General features: G+C 37.0%; 1 protein-coding gene across 6 annotated transcripts in view; it reads right to left on the bottom strand.

Moving 5' to 3' along the window:
- Window positions 1-24,261, bottom strand: part of LOC140730612 (serine/threonine-protein kinase PAK 5-like) — a 225,643-nt gene that overhangs the window by 5,399 nt on the left and 195,983 nt on the right. For all 6 annotated transcript variants that reach the window (XM_073051301.1, XM_073051306.1, XM_073051305.1 and 3 more), the window contains 2 exons: window positions 14,277-14,735; window positions 5,865-5,998 (listed from right to left, as the gene is read on the bottom strand). In XM_073051301.1, coding sequence (XP_072907402.1) covers window positions 5,865-5,998; window positions 14,277-14,735 — 593 coding nt within the window. The remainder of the gene's footprint in view (window positions 1-5,864; window positions 5,999-14,276; window positions 14,736-24,261) is intronic.

The raw sequence follows: 24,261 nt of genomic DNA, 5'->3' as shown, positions 1-24,261 counted from the left end.
CCATTTTACTTGTTTAAAATCTGATGTAACTGTCAACCTATTATAAATCTTCCATCAATCAGATGGTGTAAAATCATTAATATCAAGCCATATCCAACAGCTCAACAAAGATTTGACAAAATTAAACCAGATAATTAGGAAGAACCTGGAAAAGAGAAATACACATGTTGGAAAGCAGTCCTTGACTTAATTTCCTGAAGAATTCTTCCCTCCACAGTCTCTAGCCTCAGTCATCCAACCCTACCAGTCTGCTTCTATATCTTGCCTACGTGCTACTGCTGGACCAATGAATTCAGTCTGCACTTGCCTTAAAGACATATTATCTCTTACCTTGATTCCATTCCCTAATGTACTGAACAATTTGACAGTTTCTAATTTTCTGATGACAGCTGGTTCATCACCACAGGGACAAATCCATCTACCCTCATTTCACATCAGCATAGTCTCAGTGCACTTCAATACTTGCTTGAGCAGGGGATCAACTACCACTACCACTTTTCTTTGCTAACTGCACTTATTCTTACATTGAGTAACTTCTCTAACCACTCATTTTTACCAAGGTTGATTAATGAAATTGGAACTTCGACATGGGTCAAAATTTATGGCCATCTCTCCTTCAATTATTTTATTAATTCCACATCAAATGGCCCGCTGAGAATTTCTGCTGTTGGTTCAGATTTCTTTTCACTGCTAGTAACACTCAAACATTTCAGCAGGTGGCTCTACTATCTTTTAGTGTGAGGTTTAAAATTTCAAAACATTTATACAAATATTGCACATGATAAAATATGGTACAGAATAAATTAAAATAAGTTAGGATTAAAAAATTTGTTCAGGGCAAGATCAGAAGGATCTACATCATTTACATTGTACATCCACTGCAAAGAAATGCTGATCATTAGGATTTATAATTATAGCATAAATCATTATGACAATCACAACCATTGTGCTTGGCATGTAATGCAAAAAAGATTTGTTAACCTACTGGGAAATGGTTGTGTGTGTAGCCTCAGTCAGCCATATGGTCGAAGAGACCATCTGTTTGTAAAACCCAGTATAGATGGAAAGTGAGATGAATGGGTGAAATAAAGAAAACATTGCAAAGACAAAAAAAGGCATATATATTTATTATAATCTTAAAGTATAAAAGGGAGGTATAAAACATTGGCAAGTGTACATAAATTATTTTTCTGGTTTGCTTTCTTAAACTACTATCATACTTTACTCTTGATGTCCAATAGAAAGATTTACTGGAGCCTTGCCAAAAAGATAACTCCAAGTAATGATTTACCTTTGTTGTTGGACAAATACTTTGTGAAAGACATTCCAAAATTATATATCACTGCTGAAAGTACAATGAACCTACTAGAAAAAGTAATTTACTCTGCTTTCATATTTTGTTAACTCTTCAACAAACACTTCTATACATTTAAATTGTTCCCTTCCACCATATGAACCAAAAAAACCTCAAATTTCTAAGAAACATAAGTAAATGCTTGCTGAGATTTGATACCTCTCAAAGCAATGATTATCAGCAAGCTGTAGCAGCAAAATCCTTTAACTGAGATGAGATGACTAAATCCATTATTTACTAGCTGATAAAATCAAGTACCATTTTACAATAAATTAGCTTTGAAAATGATAAATTATCTCCCAGAATCCTTTGACTAAATTGTTGAGCAGTATCTAAACTCAAACCTCTGCAATGAATGAAGGTTCTGAGCTCTGTAATGTATTCCAGATAACACATGCCTTGCTGGCATAAACGAAACCTATCAGAATAATCTGACTGCTCCAGAGGAATAGCTTCCTTCCAGTTAACACAGATTAGTGGTAACTTCATGAGGAGACTCCAATCTTCGAAGACCCAGAGATATTTGGATAAAATACAAATATACCAAACCAATAATCCCGAACTGATCCTACTGCAAAATTTTACTACAATATAGATCTGCTTCAATCTGAACCATCACTTATATTCAGATCCTGTCTGGCATGAATCAAGTAGCCAGGGTCTAAATCCTGTAGCACTCTGCATACTAATTGTTCCACCAATCAACATCACATCATTATGTAATTCAACTACCATTTAACTGTAGACCAATATTTAAACGACTCTTAACTCTTTTATCCTTCATAGGCATCACTGATAACTCAAACACAGTTCTTTAACCAAGTGGTTTATAACATATAATTATACATAATCACTTATGTTGCTTTTCCTGCACAAGGATAGAACACCAGGCAGCAGCAGGACTTAACTGGAAGGGTAAGGCTTGAATCCATGAAGTCACTTTCTTTGAAGAGCGGTCCTGGCAGTGATCAGATGTGGAGATTACCATGGTTAGGGACACAGCAGGGACATATTACCCGATGTATGTATTCTCTCCAGCTTCCTTGCTTAAGCACATTTTTTGCTGATCCCAAGTATATCTTAATTCTAAAACTCCCTATGGCTTTATCACATATATCCTTCAATGATGCACCCTATCATTTCTAGCTTTAGCACTGCAACCCATCCTGTCTCCCTACAGCAAATTCAACTTCACCGCTCCCCATGTGCCTGCACCTAGCTCCACCCTTGAGTGAAGAGGGTTAGCTACTTTCTTCTCATGGAGGAACCATTTTTGCAGCTATTAGCTTGGAGGTCATCTCCATATGAAATCTTAAGAGATTAGATTAGAAGCATGAATCAGAAGATAACAAATGATTTGTGTAAAATTCTAACTTTCTGAAAACTTATAAATCAGATTTGGTGTTGTCTTCCTTTGCCTTTATTCAAGGCTTAAGTGTGGAACCAATTCCATTCAGTGACTTGTGCAATCTATCGCAATAGGGTTGCAGCAATCACAGCAGTTATTAGAGCTTGGATGGAATGACAAGATGATGCCATGGGGCCAAAGTAGATTCAATTGAATGGCAAAGTGTTGTAATGGAAACTCAGACAGTTGCCACAGTGGCTCTGGAATCCTCATAAATGACATACAATAGTTCTCCTAACTACAGGAATGAAACTACTGTAGGAATGACAAGGGATAATACAACTGTAGTAAGAAGCTACAGTAAAATTCTGTTCAAAGCAATATCGTGGAAGCTTATGGTTGCTTCCATGAGACTTCTGCAGTAAGAAAGCTTCATAAACCTCTTACACAACTATGTGTCCTGTCTGTCATGTTCTGTCCCATTACAGATTTTTATTTGTAATTCTGTAATACAGCAAAGGGAGTAATTCTACAATAATGGAATTGTGTTCCTCAGACTTGAATACATTTCAACAGTTATTTTGTTTGGACAATGATCTGCTTGGAAACAAGTATCACCTTAGATAATGACACTCCTATTCAGTTACACCACTTTAGAGACTCAAATGACACACAAGTCTGTAAGTGAGCCAAAACTGGGTTGACATCAATGTAATAATATAAAAGCAGCATTATGCTGAGGCTTGCCAATAGTTTCAGTCAAAATCACTAGGATGTTTAAACAATTGCAAGTCCTGTAATTTTTCACATTTGCTGAAAAAAGTGGGATTCAGGGATTTATTAGCATATTTGGAAAGCGCAATCTGCTAGCTCTCTGTCAGGCAGACACTTGATAGGTCTTGCTTTTGGTGATCTTCAGCATTATACTAAGATCACTATTCAATGCCCTCTTGATTTCAATAATAATTATATACTTGCAGTTTGAGAAGTAAGGGGAAGGTCAAAGGATTCATTGGATTCGAAGTATATTTATTATCAAAGTACGTATGTAGTATACAACCCTGACATTCGTCCTCTCCACAGACAGCCAGGAAACAAAGAAAACAATTAAAAGAAAAACATCAACCCTGCTATACCCCATAGAAACTTTTCGCGCAAACCGCAAGAAGAACATCAATGCACGTGTGCAAAGAAACAAATTGTGCAAATGTCAACAAAAATATCAACACCCACCCTGCTGTACAAAAGGCAAACTGCACAAATGGAAACAAAAACATCAACCCCCATGAGCAAAAAAAATAAACCATGCAACTGCAAGAACATCAACCCCTGCCCCCACGTGCAAAAAAAAAACAACAAATTGCACAAATGGCAATAAGAAAGTGCAAACGAAAACACAGAACACAAAATTGAAGAGTCCATAATCAGTTCAGCTCAGTATTCAATATCTGCAGGCCAACCTGATTCAAAGTCACCCAAAAATAGCAACAGAGAAAGGAGCAACTATTTACTTAGCATTGGCTTAATTGAGATTGGTTTAGGGTTGTTAATTAAATGTTTTAGCTTGACTTTTTTTTTAAAAAAAGGTTTGTTCGTTGCTTTTATATATCTCCCAAATATGTGATTTACAGATTTTACATTTGACCAAGTTTTGATGCATCTATTTTGGAAATCTTCCTGGGACACAGTCTTCATAATTCACTACATGATGCCCAGTTACCAACTGGACAGCAATACTGTTAGGCATAAATGTGGGCAAACCAGAGATTGAGATTCCAGGTCACAGGCTTAATCTAGCACTCTTGTCCTATGCATCATAAATAATTATGGAACAGCAGAGTGGTGCAGCTAGCAAAACAGCCACCTCACAACTCCAGCCACCTGGGCACAATCCTGATCCCTGGGGCTGTATGTGTGCAGTGTGCATGTTCTCACTGTGACCATGAAGGTTTTCTTCAAGTGCTCCAGTTTCCTCACTTTAAGACAAAGCTGGTAGGTTAATGGCCACTGTAAATTGCTCCTAAATGGTGGTATCTGAAGGGAGGGAGTTGATTGGAACATGAAAGAATAAAATGAGATTACTGTAAAATTGAATTAGTGCAAACGGAAGCTTGATGTTTGACACAGACTTGATGGCCCAAAAGACCTACTTCTGTGATAGATGGTTCTCTAACAACCCTTTTGACATTACCATATAAAGTGTTTTTATCATGTATTCTGTCCAGTACCATGCTAGCACAGCAGATTTTGAGTAAAGCCAATGCTCAAAATGCATAATATATAGAATCTTTCTATCAATACCTAGATAGACTTGTGTTTATATGATGCCTTTTAAGCCCTGACATGACACAAGGCACTATCAGCTGACAAATTCTGAAGTGCAGTTGCTGTTATAATGCAGAAAGTACCACAACTAGTCTGCACAATACCACAAAAAGCATCAATTCTTTTTAAAACTGTTGATTAAATTTTGACCAGATCACAAAGCACCGAATCCCTTCAAAACTGAGCCTAGGAATCTTTCACATTACGAAGAGAATAATCAATTACTTGGTTTGGCATCTCATCCAAAAGACCTCTGACCTCAGGAACTTTACTGGATTGTTCTGATTAACTATCTGGAGAGGGATTTATTTAGATTCTAAGAATAATAAACAATATTGCTGGTAACTAATCTACATTCAACAAAATACTTTATATTCACTAACACAGGCCATTTCAAAACCTCATACCTCCCCCCTCCATCAAAGCAAGTAGTCTTCAAAAAACAGACAAATTCAAATATCTTCAAAAAAACCAACTAGGGTTAAATGCTGGATGCATGTTCACATTGTATTTTCACTGCTAAAACAGTATGTTCTAAACATAAGCATTTCCATCATTTTTAATTTTTACTATTGTAGCGTTTTGATTCTGCCAATTATAACCATCAAATATATAATTTCAGTGGATTTTACTCATGTAAATGGATGAATGAAAGCAACATTATAGGAACTGTTATTAGCCTCCCATGGCAAGTTCATTTAATACTTTATGGAATAAATAATTCAGATTAATTTTATAGAGCTCAAACTTTACATTTTTTCAATTAACTAATATAGATTGAAGATTGTAAAATTAATTAGTTATGAGAAATAAAATTTAAGAGATTTGAAAGCAAACCTTGTATGTGTAACAATGTCTGTCAAAGCACCACCTTCCAGAAACTCCATAACAACCCATAATTCATCTCCAACCAGATAACTGTTGTACATGTCCACAACATTTTCATGATGGTAATCACGCATAATGACAACCTTCAGAATTAAAAAGGACACCATTAGAAAGTAATACATCGCTGAGCAAATTATAAAAGTACTAAACAGACAGTATATGTTATATTTTAAATTTATGTATATATTTTTGATCCAAAGTGATATTTTCCGTAAAACTGAAACAGCATCTAGAATACAAAACATGGTGGTACATTAGTAGGATGCAAATGACGAGACATGCTCAAGGCAGATACTTACCAGTCATGGATATGCTACAGAATTATTAAAGTATCATGCTGAAGAACACAATCTAGCTCTGGGAAAAGGGAATGATAAAATATTTTCTTTGGATTGTGAAATAAATCTGACAAAATTGTCAATAACCACTGTAATCTTCACTCTCATATCAACATCAGATGATTATTAAACCTTGAAGAATTAGAGGAAAGACATTTACTGAAATCTCTTAAATCTCATTGGTATAGGCCATCTTGATCTATGCTGCCTATAAATAAATATAGGCAGCATGGAGTAAATGAGGTGCTCGAGGAATATAAAGAATGTAAGAAGAATCTTAAGAAAGAAATTAGAAAAGCTAAGATACGAGGTTGCTTTGGCAAGTAAGGTGAAAATAAATCCGAAGGGTTTCTACAGTTATATTAATAGCAAAAGGATAGTGAGGGATAAAATTTGTCCCTTAGAGAATCAGAGTGGACAGCTATGTGTGGAGCCGAAAGAGATGGGGGAGATTTTGAACTATTTCTTTTCTTCGGTATTCACTAAGGAGAAGGATATTGAATTGTGTAAGATAAGGGAAACAAGTAGGGAAATTATGGAAACTATGACAATTAAAGAAGAGGAAGTACTGGCGCTTTTAAGGAATATAAAAATGGATATATCTCCAGGTCCTGTCATGATATTCCCTAGGACCTTGAGGGAGGTTAGTGTAGAAATAGCAGGGGCTCTGACAGAAATATTTCAAATGTCATTAGGAACGGGGATGGTGCTGGAGGATTGGTGTATTGCTCATGTTGTTCCATTGTTTAAAAAGGGTTCTAAGAGTAAACCTAGCAATTATAGGCCTGTCAGTTTGACGTTAGTGGTGGATAAATTAATGGAAAGTATTCTTAGAGATGGTATATATAATTATCTGGATAGACAGGGTCTGATTAGGAACAGTCAACATGGATTTGTGCGTGGAAGATCCTGTTTGACAAATCTTATTGAATTTTTTGAAGATACGAGGAAAGTTGATGAGGGTAAAGCAGTGGATGTTGTCTATATGGACTTCAGTAAGGCCTTTGACAAGGTTCCGCATGGAAGATTAGTTAGGAAGGTTCAATCGTTAGGTATTAATATTGAAGTAGTAAAATGGATTCAACAGTGGCTGGATGGGAGATGCCAGAGAGTAGTGATGGATAACTGTTTGTCAGGTTGGAGGCCAGTGACTAGTGGTGTGCCTCGGTGGTGTGTACTGGGTCCAATGTTGTTTGTCATATACATTAATGATCTGGATGACGGGGTGGTAAATTGGATTACTAAATATGCAGATGATACTAAGGTAGGTGGCATTGTGGATAATGAAATAGGTTTTCAAAGTTTGCAGAGAGATTTAGGCCAGTTAGAAGAATGGGATGAACATTGGCAGATGGAGTTTAATGCTGATAAGGGTGAGGTGCTACATTTTGGTAGGAATAATCCAAATAGAACATACATGGTAAATGGTAGGGCATTGAAGAATGCAGTAGAACAGAGTGATCGAGGATAATGGTGCATAGTTCCCTGAAGGTGGAATCTCATGTGGATAGGGTGGTGAAGAAAGCTTTTGGTATGTTGGTCTTTATAAATCAGAGCATTGAGTATAGGAGTTGGGATGTAATGTTAAAATTGTACAAGGCATTGGTAAGGCCAAATTTGGAGTATTGTGTACAGTTCTGGTCACCGAATTATAGGAAAGATGTCAACAAAATAGAGAGAGTACAGAGAAGATTTACTAGAATGTTACCTGGGTTTCAGCACCTAAGTTACAGAGTAAGGTTGAACAAGTTAGGTCTTTATTCTTTGGACCATAGAAGGTTGAGGGGGGACTTGATAGAGATATTTAAAATTATGAGGGGGATAGATAGAGTTGACGTGGATAGGCTTTTTCCATTGAAAGTAGGGGAGATTCAAACAAGAGGACATGAGTTGAGAGTTAGGGGGCAAAAGTTTAAAGGTAACACAAGGGGGAATTTCTTTACTCAGAGAGTGGTAGCTGTGTGGAATGAGCTTCCAGTAGAAGTGGTAGAGGCAGGTTCGGTATTGTCATTTAAAGTAAAATAGGATAAGTATATGGACAGGAAAGGAATGGAGGGTTATGGGCTGAGTGCAGGTCAGTGGGACTAGGTGAGAGTAAGCGTTCGGCACGGACTAGAAGGGCCGAGATGGCCTGTTTCCATGCTGTAATTGTTATATAGTTATATGATCTCAAGAGGGAACACTCTGCAATGGCAGGATGTTGTATGTTGAAATGCTGTTCCTTGGTGGGCCTTACATGGTGTACAATGGGACAGAATAGACCTTGTTCACCAAACAGCTGAAGAAAAAAATTGTTAGCCATCTACTCTGGCTTAGCTGTCATTCGTATTCACAATTAATGTAATATTAAATATTCTCCAAATGTAGGAAAAGACATTAAAGTGCTTAAAATATTTGCGTAATCTCAGTTAATGTATATAGTATTAGGGGAGACATTCCTCAACATAAGCATTGGAACTATGACAGATATGAGATACAATACTATATTTTGGTCTTGGAAAACAATCAAAAATATTACCAGTCAAGAACAGTCCTAGTGCGAGGTATGATTCGCTGTTTAGGCAATTAAAACACTGGCCCAGATCGGAGGCAAAAACTGATTTCACTCCCTCCCTGTGATCTCCACTCCTCCCCCCAGGGCATTGGAGCCTTTTGCTGCTCTGTTGTTCGGTCAATTTAAATGCCGGCCCAGATAGACTGAACAGTAGGGTGTCAGTTAGGATGAGAGCCAATTTTGCTCATTTTCCGTGATGGTTATCTCCATGGTGCTAAGGCAATGAAGAAGGCCCTGGCTGCTAATATGATGAACTGTTAAGCGAGGCTTTGGGCCTACTCCAGGCTGCTCTGGGGTTCGGATCTGAGGACTCAATTTTGGTTTGGAACGCTGTTCTTTGCTTCAATTGTTAGCATGGTTTGTGTTTTTTTTTTCTCTTGCGCATCGAAGATTGTTTTTATTATTTTTAATCTTTTTTTAAAAATTGGGTTCTTTAGGGTTTCTTGCTTTGTGGTTATCTGCGAGCAAGCAAATCTCAAATTTGTATAACTTCGCGTTCCTTGATAATAAATGTACCGGAATCCAAAAACTTCTGTCTTCTTGCAGGATTCCCAAACTTGGTAACACCCAGGAAGCAAAATTCCCATTATATTTATGACTGTAATGTGAGTATTGTTTAAGACAAGGCATTGAAAATTAGGATTATACATGTAGTAATTTAGTTTACCCAGCACTGATCACATGTTTTTGCAAGCAAAGCCAATTTATTTGCACAATAGATAATATTTTTAGACCTTTCTTGCTCAGAGTTAGAGACAGGTTAAGTAACATCTCAACGTTTTGGCATACCCTAGCTGTAATAAGTCACCTGTAGCCACTGGTCTATTTCCCCTCTTGCAGTCTGGATGGAGAGCCATGCCCAGCTTCTATATGCAATGGATCATGCAGCAAGGCTTTAACAAGCCACTCCAATGTAAGTACATTGGCAGCTCCAACCAAAATCAGCTGATAAATTGGTCAAATAATAAGCTTGTGAATATCTGACTCAAATACTTACAAATTAAGCAGACTCAATTCACTGAAAAAAAATTATCACCTGAAACCTACCCATCTTTCTTTTCATTCTGAATGAATTGAATGGAGTGGTTGAGCCTGCTCTAGGCCTAAACTGGCAAGGTTCAGTGGGTAGACTCCTCGGTATAATTGTAAGAAATTGGCACTCAATTTTGGATTTCATAAAAAGACTAACATTCAAGTGAAACTGCTGGCATTTCACAATATTCTTCATGACTAATTTGTAATTAAATACTACCTTAAAATCCTATTCTATCAAAATGAATGGTTTCTGAAGTTGATTTGCCACTAGATAATGATGCTTATCACAGTGGAGTAGCTCGTAGAACTGTGTGTCACAACATCACAGACCTGGATTCAATCCTGTTCTTGGGATTTGTCTATGTGGATTTTGTAACTTCATGGCTTTTCCCAGGGTTCTCCAGTTTCCACCCTCAACCCAAACACATTTCGAATGGTAGACTAACTGGCTGCTGTAAATTCCTCCTGTGTATAGGTGAGTGTTAGAAGCTATTAGTGTTGGGCTGGTGGTGGTGGGCGGGGGAGGTAAAATTGATGATAATATGGGGAGAACTAGAGCAAATGTGTGGATGCCCTCTTGCACAGTGAACTATGAATCAAAACTTAAGGCACCTATAGACTGTACAATGACCTGAAATTTAAACTCATAAAGTCTACATAAGATTTCCAAGTGTACTAGGCTATAATTACTGATGAACAAGTTCATTCTCACTTAGAAACTCATTTTATTTGTTGATTGTAATACCTTTGGATAAGATTTTAAAAATATAATGGATTTTAAAGTATTATCCTACTTCTAGATATGTTTATTGTTAAAATATTAATTTCTACATCAACTACTTGCCAGTTTAATCCTTTGTTTGGAACTTTGTAAAATATTTAAAGATTGAGTGAAAAATGGTGACATCCCTTAAAACAGGAATGCACATAAAGTGCTGGAGGGATTTCGAGTCTCAGTTCGAAACATCGACTGTGTGGTCCTCTCCATTGCTGCTGCATGACCTGCTAAGTTCCTTCAGCACTTCGTGTGTATTCCTTAAGCGTTCTAGCATCTGTGGCTTCCCTTCCAAGTTAAATATTTTAGAACATCAGAATTGCTAGACACTAGAGACCTTTTCAAACTGATGCTGAATAGCAACTGACATTGGGAAAGTTGAAATCCATAGTTCAGAGATTGTAAAATTATTATGGGGAACATTTTGTAAGGCCAGTGTTGAGTGTTTTAACTTTATCGCTGACTGCAATATTTGGGCCACAATGTTCTAGTTGATTTACTTTTACACTCCACTCCTCTAATAAAAAAAATCAGTAAAATCAGAGCTTTTTTAAAAATAATTACCTCAATAACTTCTCATGCCAGTCATAAAGGTTTACGCTTATGGACAGGTCTCTCTGCTCAGCTAAATTCTGCAAAACTGAAACAGTTATAGTGTCCTGTCTTGTCCTTTCACATTAGTCCTTCCATCTCTGTATACTTCAAATTTCTGCCTTTATATAATTCCACTATTAACTTACTTAATAATTTACAAAGTTTTGCTGTTTTACTTTTATTTACCTTTCACTACAGTAAAAGGTATTTAACATTAACAGAGCAAAGGATCCCAAAGTAATCTTTGGGGTCAAAAACAAAATGTCACAAAACAATCACAGAATAGTTGACTCTAAACAAAAAAAAAGATGGTTTAGAAGAAGAGGCTGAAAGTTAAATCACAGAACTGAATTTTGAGAAAGCTGGTAAGAGGTGCAGGATAAAGAGGAAGCCCATAGGGAAAGCATTCCATATTACAGAACATATAAGAAGAGCAAATAAACAAAGGACATAGAAAACTGGATGCCAGGAATGGGTGGCTTGATAACAAACAGCAATTTAGGATCACAACATGAAGCTAATCTTTGTGAGCAAGACTGTAGTGGACTCCAAAAATAGGTATTTGTGGAATGTCTATGAAATGTCTTTTCAGAGCAATTTGTAGTTAAGCTCACTAGGGAATGGGCAATTCTGCATTGGGTGTTGTGTAATGAGGCAAATTTAATTAGAATGCTTAAGGTGAAGGAACCTGGAGATGCAGTGATCATAATATGATAGAATTAACCCTGCAGTTTGAGAGGAAGAAACTGAAATCTTATAGTTGAGTAAAGGGAACCAGAAAAAAACACGAGGGAGGAGCTGGCCAGAGTTGATTGGAATGACAGTGGAGCAGCTAATGGCAGGAGTTTCTACGGGTAATCTTGGGAGACACAGATGAACTTAATTCCAAGGAAGCAGCAGCATACTAAGGAGAGGAAAAGGCAACCATGGGTGGTAAGGGAGGTCAGTAACAGCATTAAAAGCAAATGAGAAGGCATACATTATGGCAAAGACTAGTGGGAAGCCTTTAAAAACAAAGGATGGCTTAAAAAAAACAATGAAATATAAGGGTAAACATATCTTCATCCAATAATATAAAAAAAAAGGAAACTGGGAAAAACAGATACTTAAAGGGTAGTAGAGAGGAAAGCGTGGTTAATGGATCATTGGAAAATGACATTGGAGTGTCATTTTTCACTAGACTGACTCAAAGTTTCAGTTCCTCTGAAAAGAGGAAACCGAGAAATGACAGAGGAACTGAATAGGTACTTTGAGTCATTCTTCACAGTGGAAGACACCAGTACATACCAGAAATTCCAGAGAGGGGTAGAAGTGAATGTAATGGCCATTACTAAGGAAGGCCCAGGGAAAGGACTGAAGATGGATAAATGGATATATCATCTGGACCAGATGGAAGGAGACTGAAGAGGCAGTGATAATGATCTTTCAAGAATTGCTGGAGTCTGGGGCAGTGGGGGGGGGGGGGGGGGGGGGGTGGAGAGCCGTGGTCCCAGAGGACTGGAAAACCGTAGATGTGATTCCCTGTTTAAGGGAGGGAGGCAAAAGTCAAGAGATTATAGGCAGGTTAGCTTGACCTTAGTGGTCAGAAAGATTTCAGAGTCCATTATTAAAGATGAAATTTTGGAGTACTTCTTTAGGAAATGGCAAAATAGGGTGAAAGCAAGATTTGGTGAAGGGGAGATTTTGCTTGACAAATCCATTGGCATTCTTTGAGGAGGTAACAGGCAGCTTAGACAAAGGAAACAAAATAGACATTTTTACAGCCTCAGAATAAAGAGACATATCTTTAGAAATTAAATGCGGAGAAATATTATTTAGCCAGAGGATGGTGAATCCGTGGAATGAGTTGCCACAGAGGTCTGTGTAGGCATTGGGTGTAATTAAGGCAGAGATCGATAGGTTCTTGATTGGCAAAAAGAGGATTAAGGGTTATTGGAGAAGGCAAGAGAATGGGATTGAGAGAAAAAATAAACCCAGATCAGCCTTGAATGGTGAAGCAATTTTGATGGGCTAAATGGCCTATTCCACTCTGATCTTATGGTCTTATCGACAGATGCATGTCTGATTGAGGTTACAGTGATAAGGCTGGACAAAATGATAGTGCGGAAGAAATCACTTTAATAACTCCAAGCCTAATCTCTTTTCTAAAAATAAAAATCCTTTTCTAGGTTAACTACGGGAGACAAAATTAAAGGTGCCAGCTTACAAGGCTGCAGAATTGACAGAAAGGTTGAAGAGGTTGCTGGGGAGGCAGGTTGGGGATTCAGACAAAATAATGATGGAATATCAAAACATGTTTGTTTCAAACAAACAAATGTTAAATGTTTGAAACACAAAAGATTTCTTAACATCCAGTAAACAGAAGGAAGTTAAACTTTTCAGAAACCTCATTGCAAGTAGTTTCACATCCCCCCCAACTTACTAAGCCACTGAATGTTTAAAATTTCTGACTTTGCCTTAGATTTAGAGTATTTAGACTTTTGTTTCTGATGCAGTTCCAACATTAAGTTGGTCATTTTTAAACTTTTACCAAGAAAATCATTTTAATACCTGAAATAACTTTACCAGTTTCAACTGCTGTTTGTAAGAGAGCAAAACAAATCTTGCATTAAATTAAAAAAAACAGATGTTACCACCCTTAGAAACCAACGTCAGAGCTTCTGCAATTTAATAATTAAATGAAAATTAGGAGATAACTTTTACTTACAAACGCAGTACATGCTTACCATTTGATTGCAAATAATGATGAACAAAGCAATAAGCTGTAATTCTAAATATGCATTAACAGATGTGTAGAAATGATGAATGGGAATTTATACATTAAACACCCAAGACATTTCTGTTACATATACAGTATCTGTATTCTCGTACACTGTACCAGAAAGAGAGGGAAACACCTTCGACCTTCAGTGTGCACCTTTATCTATGATAAAGTGTCATCTAGGTCAGAAAAATTACCACACACTATCACATAAAACTAACTTGATCTACTCATGGATCAATATCAATTTTGGTACTATTCTGTATCATCATATTTTCAGATATGAATAGAGATTTCCTCTAACCTCATTAAATAGCAGCTCCCGCCTCTGCTGTTTCCTTAGGTCCATCTTCTTCACTGCCACTTGTTTCCCAGTGTGCTTCTCTGTTACAATGCAAACGATGCCTGTGGAGCCCTCTCCGATCTTGATGAAGTTTTCTAAGTACTCGCGTGGATCTCCAGCATTTACCACGAGCTGGAGAGCAGCTCTGAACTGCTCATGGGACACACGTGTGGGCTGCTGCTGTACCGAAGAACTCCAGCTTGGATACTGGTAAGCACCTTGGTTAACATATTGAAAATTCGACTGAAGAGGCGTATTGTGGTACTGAGATGTTTTGGAATATGATGATGAAAAATAATGGCTAGATGTTGCGTAGGTGGGGTTAGCTGGATACTGAGGTAGTTTTGATGGGCCTCGAGGATAGGTGTCTGACCCAGTCATTTGAGGACTTATACCCCTTTGTGGTTTTTCATAATCCACCTATAATACAAAAAAACTAATGGATAATCCAATTACACTCATGTATTGCTTGCTGCAAAGCTAATAATCCCTGCAAACGTGATATAACCTCTGTGATAAATGTATACAGACTCAATTGAAGACCTTAGGCACAGCCTCATGATGTATCAGAATTGTACATAATTACAACCACTGATTCATTTAATCAATCAATTTCACCAGCAGTGCTTACAGGATGGACAGGACATAAAACACAACACTGCTATCAATTGTCAGCACTACTACTGGCTGTCTGCCAAGAGTCATTTGATCCATGTTAGTTAAATGCTCATAAATCTGAATTTGGCAGAGTAATCAAGGACCCAACTGAACTGTGAAATTGAATTCTGCAGTGGAACATCATTCGTGTAGTTTATGCTAAGGCTGCAGAAAAGAAATGCTGCAGCATCAATTTGTCATTGCAATTTGGTGTTACAGTGGAGACTACAGAGTGTCCAAAACCTTAAATCATATTGTACTTGGAAGTCAATTTAGAAATTATCATTGAGAAGTTAGATTTTTGAAGCAGAAATAATTCTCTACCTGAAACTGAAAAAAATGAGAGCAATATAGTTTTTTTGTCCCTCAGATTCATCCCATCTGTCAGAAAAATAACTTCTCCTGATAAATACTTCTACAGCTCTCTAAAATAGTATAATAAATTGTGCCTATTAGAAAAATGTTTAAGAAACACATTGAGATGCAACTGAATGGCTTGAAACAGCAAAGCAACTATCAATATGCATCACACATATTAGTGCTTTTCAAGCCTACATCTAAAACTCCTCTTTAGCGGTATCCAAACTGTAGCCCTGACATTTTATAATCTGTCCTAAGAAATATTATTCCTATTTGTGCTTATATTTCTTATTATTTTCCACCCATTTCATTTTTATGGGTTTGGAAACCTATCAAAGCCATTATGTACATACGTAGGCCAATAACTAAACGTTTGGGTGCTCTGCCTTTACTGAGCCTAAATTGCATTGCTATGCACAATTATCAACTGAAAAACAGCCATGAATAAAAAGAGGGTAATTGGCAAACTGCTTCTCTACACATTTGAGTCATTTTTTTCACTGCACTATCGGTGTGGATGTTAAAGTCAGTCAACCATTACCCTTCTTAGCATGAAGGGTATGCATCTTAAGGATAGGAAGAATGAGGAGTGTAAATATAAAGACAGACAACTCTTATTACAAAATTCCATTATTGTATTAAAATCTCAACCCTAAAAGCTGAAGAATAATTTAGCCTCTCAGTCATTATGGTTCAGAAGTATACAGTTTGTATAATTTTTGATCTGACAGGGAAAATATTCAAGAATTTACAAGTCTGCATGGAGCTTTAAGCTCAAATATCTTTTGTTTTAATTCCACATATTCTGAATTCTCAACCCTAAGAATGTTGATTGGTAACTGTGCCATATAGGTGGTGGATAATTCTTAACTGTATAAGAAAATTGAGATTTATTTTTAAAAACACACCTCCAAAATATTGTGAAAGCTGGAAACAGGCTCCTATAGCCTGTGAAATGCTGCAAAGTATGAATTGAATTAAAAATGAGCTAAGTTAAATGGATGAAGTGGAACAAATTGAAGATTTGTAACTAATATAATACTGTTTAATACTTATTAAATTTGTTTCTCTCAATCATCTTTTATCATTTTCAGTATCATTTCAACAGTTTTACAAGACAATGGCTTTTTTCTCTTCCCCGGATTTTAAAAACAATTGAAACAAATTCATATTTGCTGAATTTCTTACCTCATGGAAACAGAGAACCAAACAGAGGACAATCAAAGCTTTACCTTTTAGCTCTGCATTATTGAGTCCAACACAAATAGTAAGTACATTTTGATAGCTTACTCAAATCAGGTTTATTATTTAAAAAGAAAGTGAATTAAAATACAAATATATGTAATAGATTTCTCCTGTACATTTACAAATTAAAGATATATGCATAAATACAGTATAAGGTATTTGTCCCCACTTCTATTAAGAAAGAAAGTACTGAAAAAAAGATTATGCTAGAGCTGTTACCACAGAGCCTATACTATGTTACAACAAAAAGCTTGGCTGTTTCAGTCAATTGCTGTACTAGCACACTGGCTTGTGACTGGTTAGGAAAAATGTGTAACGTGCTCTGATTCTACTTCATCATATTACTATCCGTTTTCCATTAAACGTATTTACAGATTTTGAGACTGACTTACTCCCCAAGGAAAACCTTTTGCAACTTGTAAATACAGACTGCATTTACGATCTGGTCAACAGTGCAGATTATATTCTGAAACAGAATTTTTCAGAGGCTCAGGAAAATGGAGCAGCTTGATGCTGCAGAGTGTATTTATTAATTTACCAGGTGCTTTCTTGCCCCCCAACCCTCCAACATTCTCATTAAGTTAACAGACTGCCTTTAGTAACAGGACCAAATATCTACCAGTAAACTCAAGAGTAAGTTACATCACAGAACATATTGCGGGAAAATCATTCATATTAATTAGCAATAGATTTGTAAAAAATGGTAATTTGTATGCTCAGCAATTCTTTTGCTGGATGTCACCATAGCAACACAGTGTTGTGTCACTTGAAGAAAAGATAAGATAGAAAAAATACTTCAGACTCAGAAACAGAACAGTAACAGAAACCAGTAAGCAGTGCCACCATGGGGCCTGGAATGGAATCTTATTAAATACTGTAGCTGAATCTGTTACAAATATGAATAAAGAAATCAGTACCCAGCAAAACACGTTGTTGGAAGTAATATTTGTAACAGATAGCAAATGACCATGACTTAAGTGGAATGATTTGTTGTCATGCTAGAAAGTTTGTGAACCCTGTAGAATTTTATCTATTTCTGCATAAATATGATCTAAAATGTGATCAGATCTTCACACAAGTCCTAAAATTAGATAGAGAACACAATTAAATAAATAACACAAGAAGCATTACACTTGTTCATTTATTTATTGAGAAAAATGATCCAATATTACATGAATTTGTTGGAAAAAGTATGTGAACCTATGCTTTTGGTAAATGGTGTGACCCCCTTGGACAGCAATAACTTCACCCAAACATTTCCAGTAACTGTTGGTCAGTCCTGCACATTGGCTTGGAGGAATTTTAGGCCATTCTTCCTTTCAAAACTGCTTCATCTCCAGGATGTTGGTGGGCTTCCTTGCATGAACTGCTTGCTTCATGTCCTTCCATGACAATTCTATAGGATTAAGGTCAGGACTTTGACTCGGTCATTCCAAAAAACACATTTTCTTCTTTTTTAAACCATTCTGTTGTTGAATTTATTCTTGTCTTTCAGATCATTGTCTTGTTGCATTATTCAACTTCTATTAAGCTTCAGGTGACAGTCTGCTACCTGTGGTGAACTACATATACCTGTCTGGACACGCCCCCTGATGACTGCTCCTGTGGCTCCTCCCACAGACCCCTGTATAAAGGTGATGGAGGTCTGAGCCCGGCCTCTCTGTCTCCAGGATGTAGTATAGTGGTCACTCACTGCTTGTTCCTTCTTCCAGTCAATAAAAGCCGATATCTCGCCTTTACATCTCAGAGTGAGTTATTGATGGTGCATCACTACCCTGAACATTCTTCTGTAATGTCGTGATACAATTTGAATTTATTGTTCCCTCAACGGTTGCAAGCTGTCCCTGGCCCTGAGGCAGCAAAGCAGCCCTAAACCATGATGCTCCTTCCACCATGCTTCACAGCTGGGATGAGGTTTTGACACTGGTGTGTACTGCTCTTTTTCCTCCAAATATTGCAATGTGCATTTCTGCCAATAAGTTCAATATTTGTCTCATCTGTCCACAGAACATTGTCCCAGAAGTGTTGTAGAACATCTAGGTGCTCTACTGCAAACTTGAGACTTGCAGCGATGTTTTTTTGGAGAGCAGTGCCTTCCATGAGCACCAATCTTGTTCAGTGTTGTTCTTAGAATGGACACATGAACAGAGACTTTAGCAAGTTCGAGAGACTTTTACAGGTCTTTTGCTGTTGCCCTTGAGTTCTTTCTCACTTCCTGCATTGCATGTTGTGCTCTTGGTGTGATCTTTGCAGGATACCCACTGCTAAGGACAGTAGCAACAGTGCTGCATTTCCTCCATTGTAGACAATAACTCTTACTATGGACTGATGAACATTCAAGTCTTTAGAAATAACTGTAGTCTTTGCAGCTTCATGCATTTCTACAATTCTTCATCTAAGGTCCTCTGAAAGTTGTCTTGATTAAGGCTTGGTGCTCATAAATAGATCTTTCCTGAGAAGAGCAGGCTCTGTCAGTAACCTGATTTTATCTCTTTTATAGGGCAGAGCACCTCAACAACTGACAGCTCCAATCTCAACTCATTGACTGGCACACCTGACTCCAAATAACTTCTGTAGAAGGCATTATCCAACAGGTCACATACTTTTCCAACAAATACACGTAATATTGGATCATTTTCTCAAAAAGTAAATGAACAAGTATAATATTTTAGTGTTATTTATTTGACTGGGCTCTATTTAGTTTTAGGACTTGCGTGAAGATCTGATCACATTTTAGGTCATATTTATGCAGAAATAGAGAAAATTCAACAGGGTTCACAAACTTTCTAACACCACTGCATCTTCCAGTGCACGCATAATACTCCCACCCTATTTTCCTATCTATGCTTCTTCTGACTCATCCTTTACATCCATGTACAAGAAGCAGAAAACATGGTCTATAATTTTAATGCAAGACACATCAAAATATAATTAGACTGGTGAAAGACATTAATCTACATTTACAACTGTCTGTATTGAGTATTTCTAATCATTGAGGATCTTATGCAAACACATCCTTCAAGACTGATACTCTTGCTTGTTTCTTACAGAAAATGTCTTCAAAAATATTTCTAATAGTGTCAACCCAAAGTTGATAGCTAAACAAAATAAAAAAGTTACAGGGTGTGACTACACACACTTTCTCTTATAATTATGGGAGATTAGCAGGCTGACATTTGCGCCACTCAACCCAGTTAGTCAATGTATATTTGTTACCAAAATGTGAAAGAGGGAATTAGAAAAATCTGCTCCCCTAGACTGGTAAGGATGTAGAATTTACCACTACTAAGAATAGTAAAGGCAATTCATGACTGAGGCAACCATATTTATGAAGAGGTTAGGTAAGCTGCAGGGAGTTGGTTATGTTAATAATTGTGGATGGAAGAAAGTTGATTGGAAGAAGACTGTTAGGCAAGATAAGTTCTTCTGGTCCTGTATATCCTATATAAATTTATGTTAAAATGAAATTAAATGCATACTGGATATTTATACTAATTACTCTGATTTAAAAAATCCATACTCTAATTTTTATAGTCATAGAACACTACAGAACAGAAATGGCCCAGCTAGTCCATGCTCAACTATTATGCTGCCTAGTCCCATTGATTTGCAGCCAGACCATACACCTCCCATCCATTTTTACTCAATGTAATTTCTGTTTTCAGAGTTAGCAATTGCCATTTGGCTGCACTGCAGGGTTACCAATAGTGCAGGCTACCAATTCTTTTTTGAAGACCTCCTTAGCAACTTCCTGTCACAAGTCCTTTTGCCATTGCTTACACTGTTTTCCAGAAACTGTTGCAGGTTCCTTCACTTTGCCAGTGTCACACATACTCACTCCTTGCCAACAATTCTCAATTTCAGAAGAGCATTAGTTGTACTGAGGTGTGACTCTTTGAGGATTAACTCATGTCATCATGACTGCAAATAAAGATCCTGTTGATATAGATAATTCAATTCAATGAAACAATAGCATCACATGGGAATTTGATAGTGTTGCTTTGGAACTACTGCTCATGTTTTGTTTCAGGAGCTTTTAAAAACTGTGTTAGACAGATTGCTCATGGTGCCTTAACATCATAAAAATGCAGATGAATTTTCAGGCTCTATTTTCCCCCACACCCCACCCCTAAAGAGCTTTGCTATTATAAAGTAGAAAAGGTAATAGTCCTGTTATATTGCTGGACATTACAATTCGGTAAGAAATAACATCTTGTGACAGAATAGTTCGATGAGATGATTAGTAAAAGCTGAATATACTGCCTTTGAATGGGAAAAGGCCTCAGATTTGAACTTTTAAAATATTTTACGGAAGAGTATGTTGGAGATAATTATGGAATTAGGTGATATAGGTAGAGAGCTATTTTATTCCTTTTAAGTCACAAGCAAGCACTCCAGTGCCGTTCAATGTTCACTTGGTGCTGCCCTCCGGTGTTCACTCCTTGGAAGAACAACTTGGATCTGGACAACTTACCATGCCATGCCAATTGTGCCACTCGGGGACATGGGCAATATAATTTTTTTTGGAAATTGTAAGCACTTGTGCTATGTACAGTGTGCTGCTGGTAATGTGTTTTGCACCTTGGCTCCAGGGGGACTCTGTTTCATTTGTCTATATTCATGTATGGTTGAATGATAATTAAACTTGAACTTGACTTGACTAAAATACTTCCGCAGAATTCTGAAGTGTGCATGATTATATCACACAATATTGAATTATTAATTAATTTTGTTAATAATAATGATTTAGATATTGGGCTAAATGCAGAGATACCCAAGTTTGAAGATAATATTAAAATAAGAATAGGAACTTTGAGGATCAGAGGAAACCACACGTGATGTTGGTAAAATAGTGAAAAGGGTAAAGCAGCAGTTGGAATTCAACATCAGTTTAAGATTCAAAATAATTTTTGTCATTCAAAATGACTGTTATTCCAAGTCCGGTGCAGCATTAAAAAACACAATAAATATGGACATAAAAAACATCCTATAAATCAAAATGTACAAGTAACTATTATATATAAATACTGATATTATGAGCATAAAGTGAGGTTAGGGGATGTGCATTGGTGGTGGGGTGGGTTAATGAATGGAGGTGTTGATCATCCTGATGACTTGGGGAAAGTACAGTAACTGCTTTTGAGTATGGCAGTTGTGGCATGTATAATGCATAGCCTCTTCCCTGATGGATTCTTTATGATTTTGCTAGCTATTTTTAAGCATTTTTCAACATATATATGTCCTTAATGACAGGTAAGCTGATATTGGCGATTTATTGGGCAGTCTTAGCTACTACCCATTGTAGAGTATTTCTGTCCACCACAGTGCAGTTTCCGTATCGTATAATGATGCAGCATGTTAGGATGCTCTCAACTGCTTATCTGTAGAAGTTCATGAATATTGATGAGCAAAGACCAACTCACTTCAGCCTCCTTAGAAAGAAGAGATGTTGGTAAGCTTTCTGGTAGCGGAGCATGTGTTCTGGGACCATGAGGGGTGGTGTGAGATGTGCCCTGCCAGGAGTTTGAAACTGCTGACAGTTTCCAATGCTATGCTGTCGACGTGAAGAGGGGTGAGAGTGGTGCAGGTTTTCCTGAAATTGATAACCATTTCCTTTATCTTGATGACATTAAGGAAGTGTTTTTTTTTTTGTCTGGTACAAAGCATCAAGCTCTTTCACCTTCTCTCTGTTGGCTGTCTCTTTGTTGGTGATGAGCACCACCAGTGCAATGTCATCAGTTAACTTGAAGTATAAAGTTTCAGCTAATAAAGATTAAAAAAAACTTTAAATGGAGAAAATGTGGATAATGTGTCAGTAGAGTGGGGTTAGAGATTACACTTTAACGGTAGCAATTTACATGAGAAATTGAAAAATTGTGAACTAAATTCAATGGCAAGTAGTTTTAGACATAAGACCTGAGATGCAATTATGAATCAGTTTAAAATCTTACGTAAATACATATTAAACACTGTATGCAACTTTAAACTACATTGAACAGCAAAGTCCTCTAGAGCAACAAAATGGTATGATATACTCTTTAAAATGTTACCTGGCATAAGAAAATATAAATACAAAGAAAAGTTTAAACATATGGGGCTATTTTTTGTTGGAACTAACAAAATAAGTAAATGATCTGTCATACATATTTAAAATATGAAGAAGTACTCCATGGCAAATTAAAAGAGACCACTCCTAATCCCAGTTTAAGCACAAAAATTGAATTGGCATTTCTACTAGGCAAAGGCATCTGTCGAGAGGCAGCAAATGAAAACCTATCCCATATTGGGATCAAGTAATAGAAGGTAACTGATGCCTAGAAAGGAAGTTTCAGCCTTTTCTTCTGCTGTCTCTTGCCCTAGTAAAAACATCAACCTTCACACCGCAGACCTCACACAATTTATCTGGAGTTAGAATGCATCCTTCTGATGCCACTCACAGCTGCCACATTTGTGTCAGTGAATACATTGCACACTGCAGCCAAAACCCATGAGAGTAAGTGTCTGCTACTGATGTTCCAAAAGCCATTTGATATATACATTAGTGATGAAAACTTTCACAATTTCACCAGCCAGGAAGGTAAGAATGTCACCAATGCACGCCAATGTCAGTTAATGAGCATTTAGTTGAATGGGTCTTGGTGCAATAATTTAATTTTAGACCAAAGACATGATTAAATTGAACTGATTCAATATTTTTATAGCACTGAAACTGAGTTATCAACCTAGTTCAAAAGATTGGAGGGAGGACAAAAATTACTTTTATTCATCAGCTGCATGGTGCTGTCTTTCCTTATCCTTGATTTCACTTCCTCAAACTTGCCACCATAGGATTAAATTTCCTGACTAACATTAGAAGTGTAGCATAGAAACAGGCCCGTTGGCCCATCAAATCCACACAGAACCATTTAAACTACCTACTCCCATAGATCTGCTCCCAGACCATAGTTCTCCACACCCCTACCATGCATGCACCTATCCTTTTGCCATTTCATAATTTAAATATATTTGCATTAGATGGAATCATAATATTTAAACAATTCTTTATGGCTATATGCTGATTTTGAATTTGGAGAAGTTGCACAAGGTGTCAGCATTGATTAATTTGGCCAAAATACCTGCTTCTAGGTGCTTATTGACTGTGAAATAAAAAATAACTGAGTGAAGAAGGTTAACCAGTAGTTTCTGTGACATACCTAAAGCCTATACTGTTTAAGAATGATTTCTTTTGAAAGAAAATGATCAAGGAAGATAAAAGAGATACATACAATTGGTAGTTATAAGCTGTTAATAGTGATCCACACAAGATTGTCTAATTCAATGAATAAACTGTTCTTGGGCTTCCAGCATATACAGGTATAGATTATAACCGATGTTTCGATGACAAATTCTGCCATCTTCATCAGAGATGATGCCTGGGCATGTCTAGCCCAGTGGTATTATACCCCCGTAGTCTGTCCTTCCTGATTGGCTAGACCTCATCCAATCAGGTTTTCAATCTCCCACCTTATTTACAATAGAAATCCAGTTTCCTTAGAGCAAACTCCTGGTCTTTGTTAAAATTCTTTTCCTCTCGTTTTATTTCAAAGGCTTCTCAAAAGCCAGTGGCATGGCACAAGAGTTTTGTGCCGAAGTCAATCCTATGGCCATTTTGAATGTAGTGTTCTTCTACAGTTGATTTCTCCAA

Source organism: Hemitrygon akajei, chromosome 7, assembly GCF_048418815.1.
Source record: "Hemitrygon akajei chromosome 7, sHemAka1.3, whole genome shotgun sequence".
Classification (NCBI taxonomy): domain Eukaryota; kingdom Metazoa; phylum Chordata; class Chondrichthyes; order Myliobatiformes; family Dasyatidae; genus Hemitrygon; species Hemitrygon akajei.
Note: the sequence above shows the minus strand (reverse complement) of the source record. Positions and strands in the feature narration are given on the sequence as shown.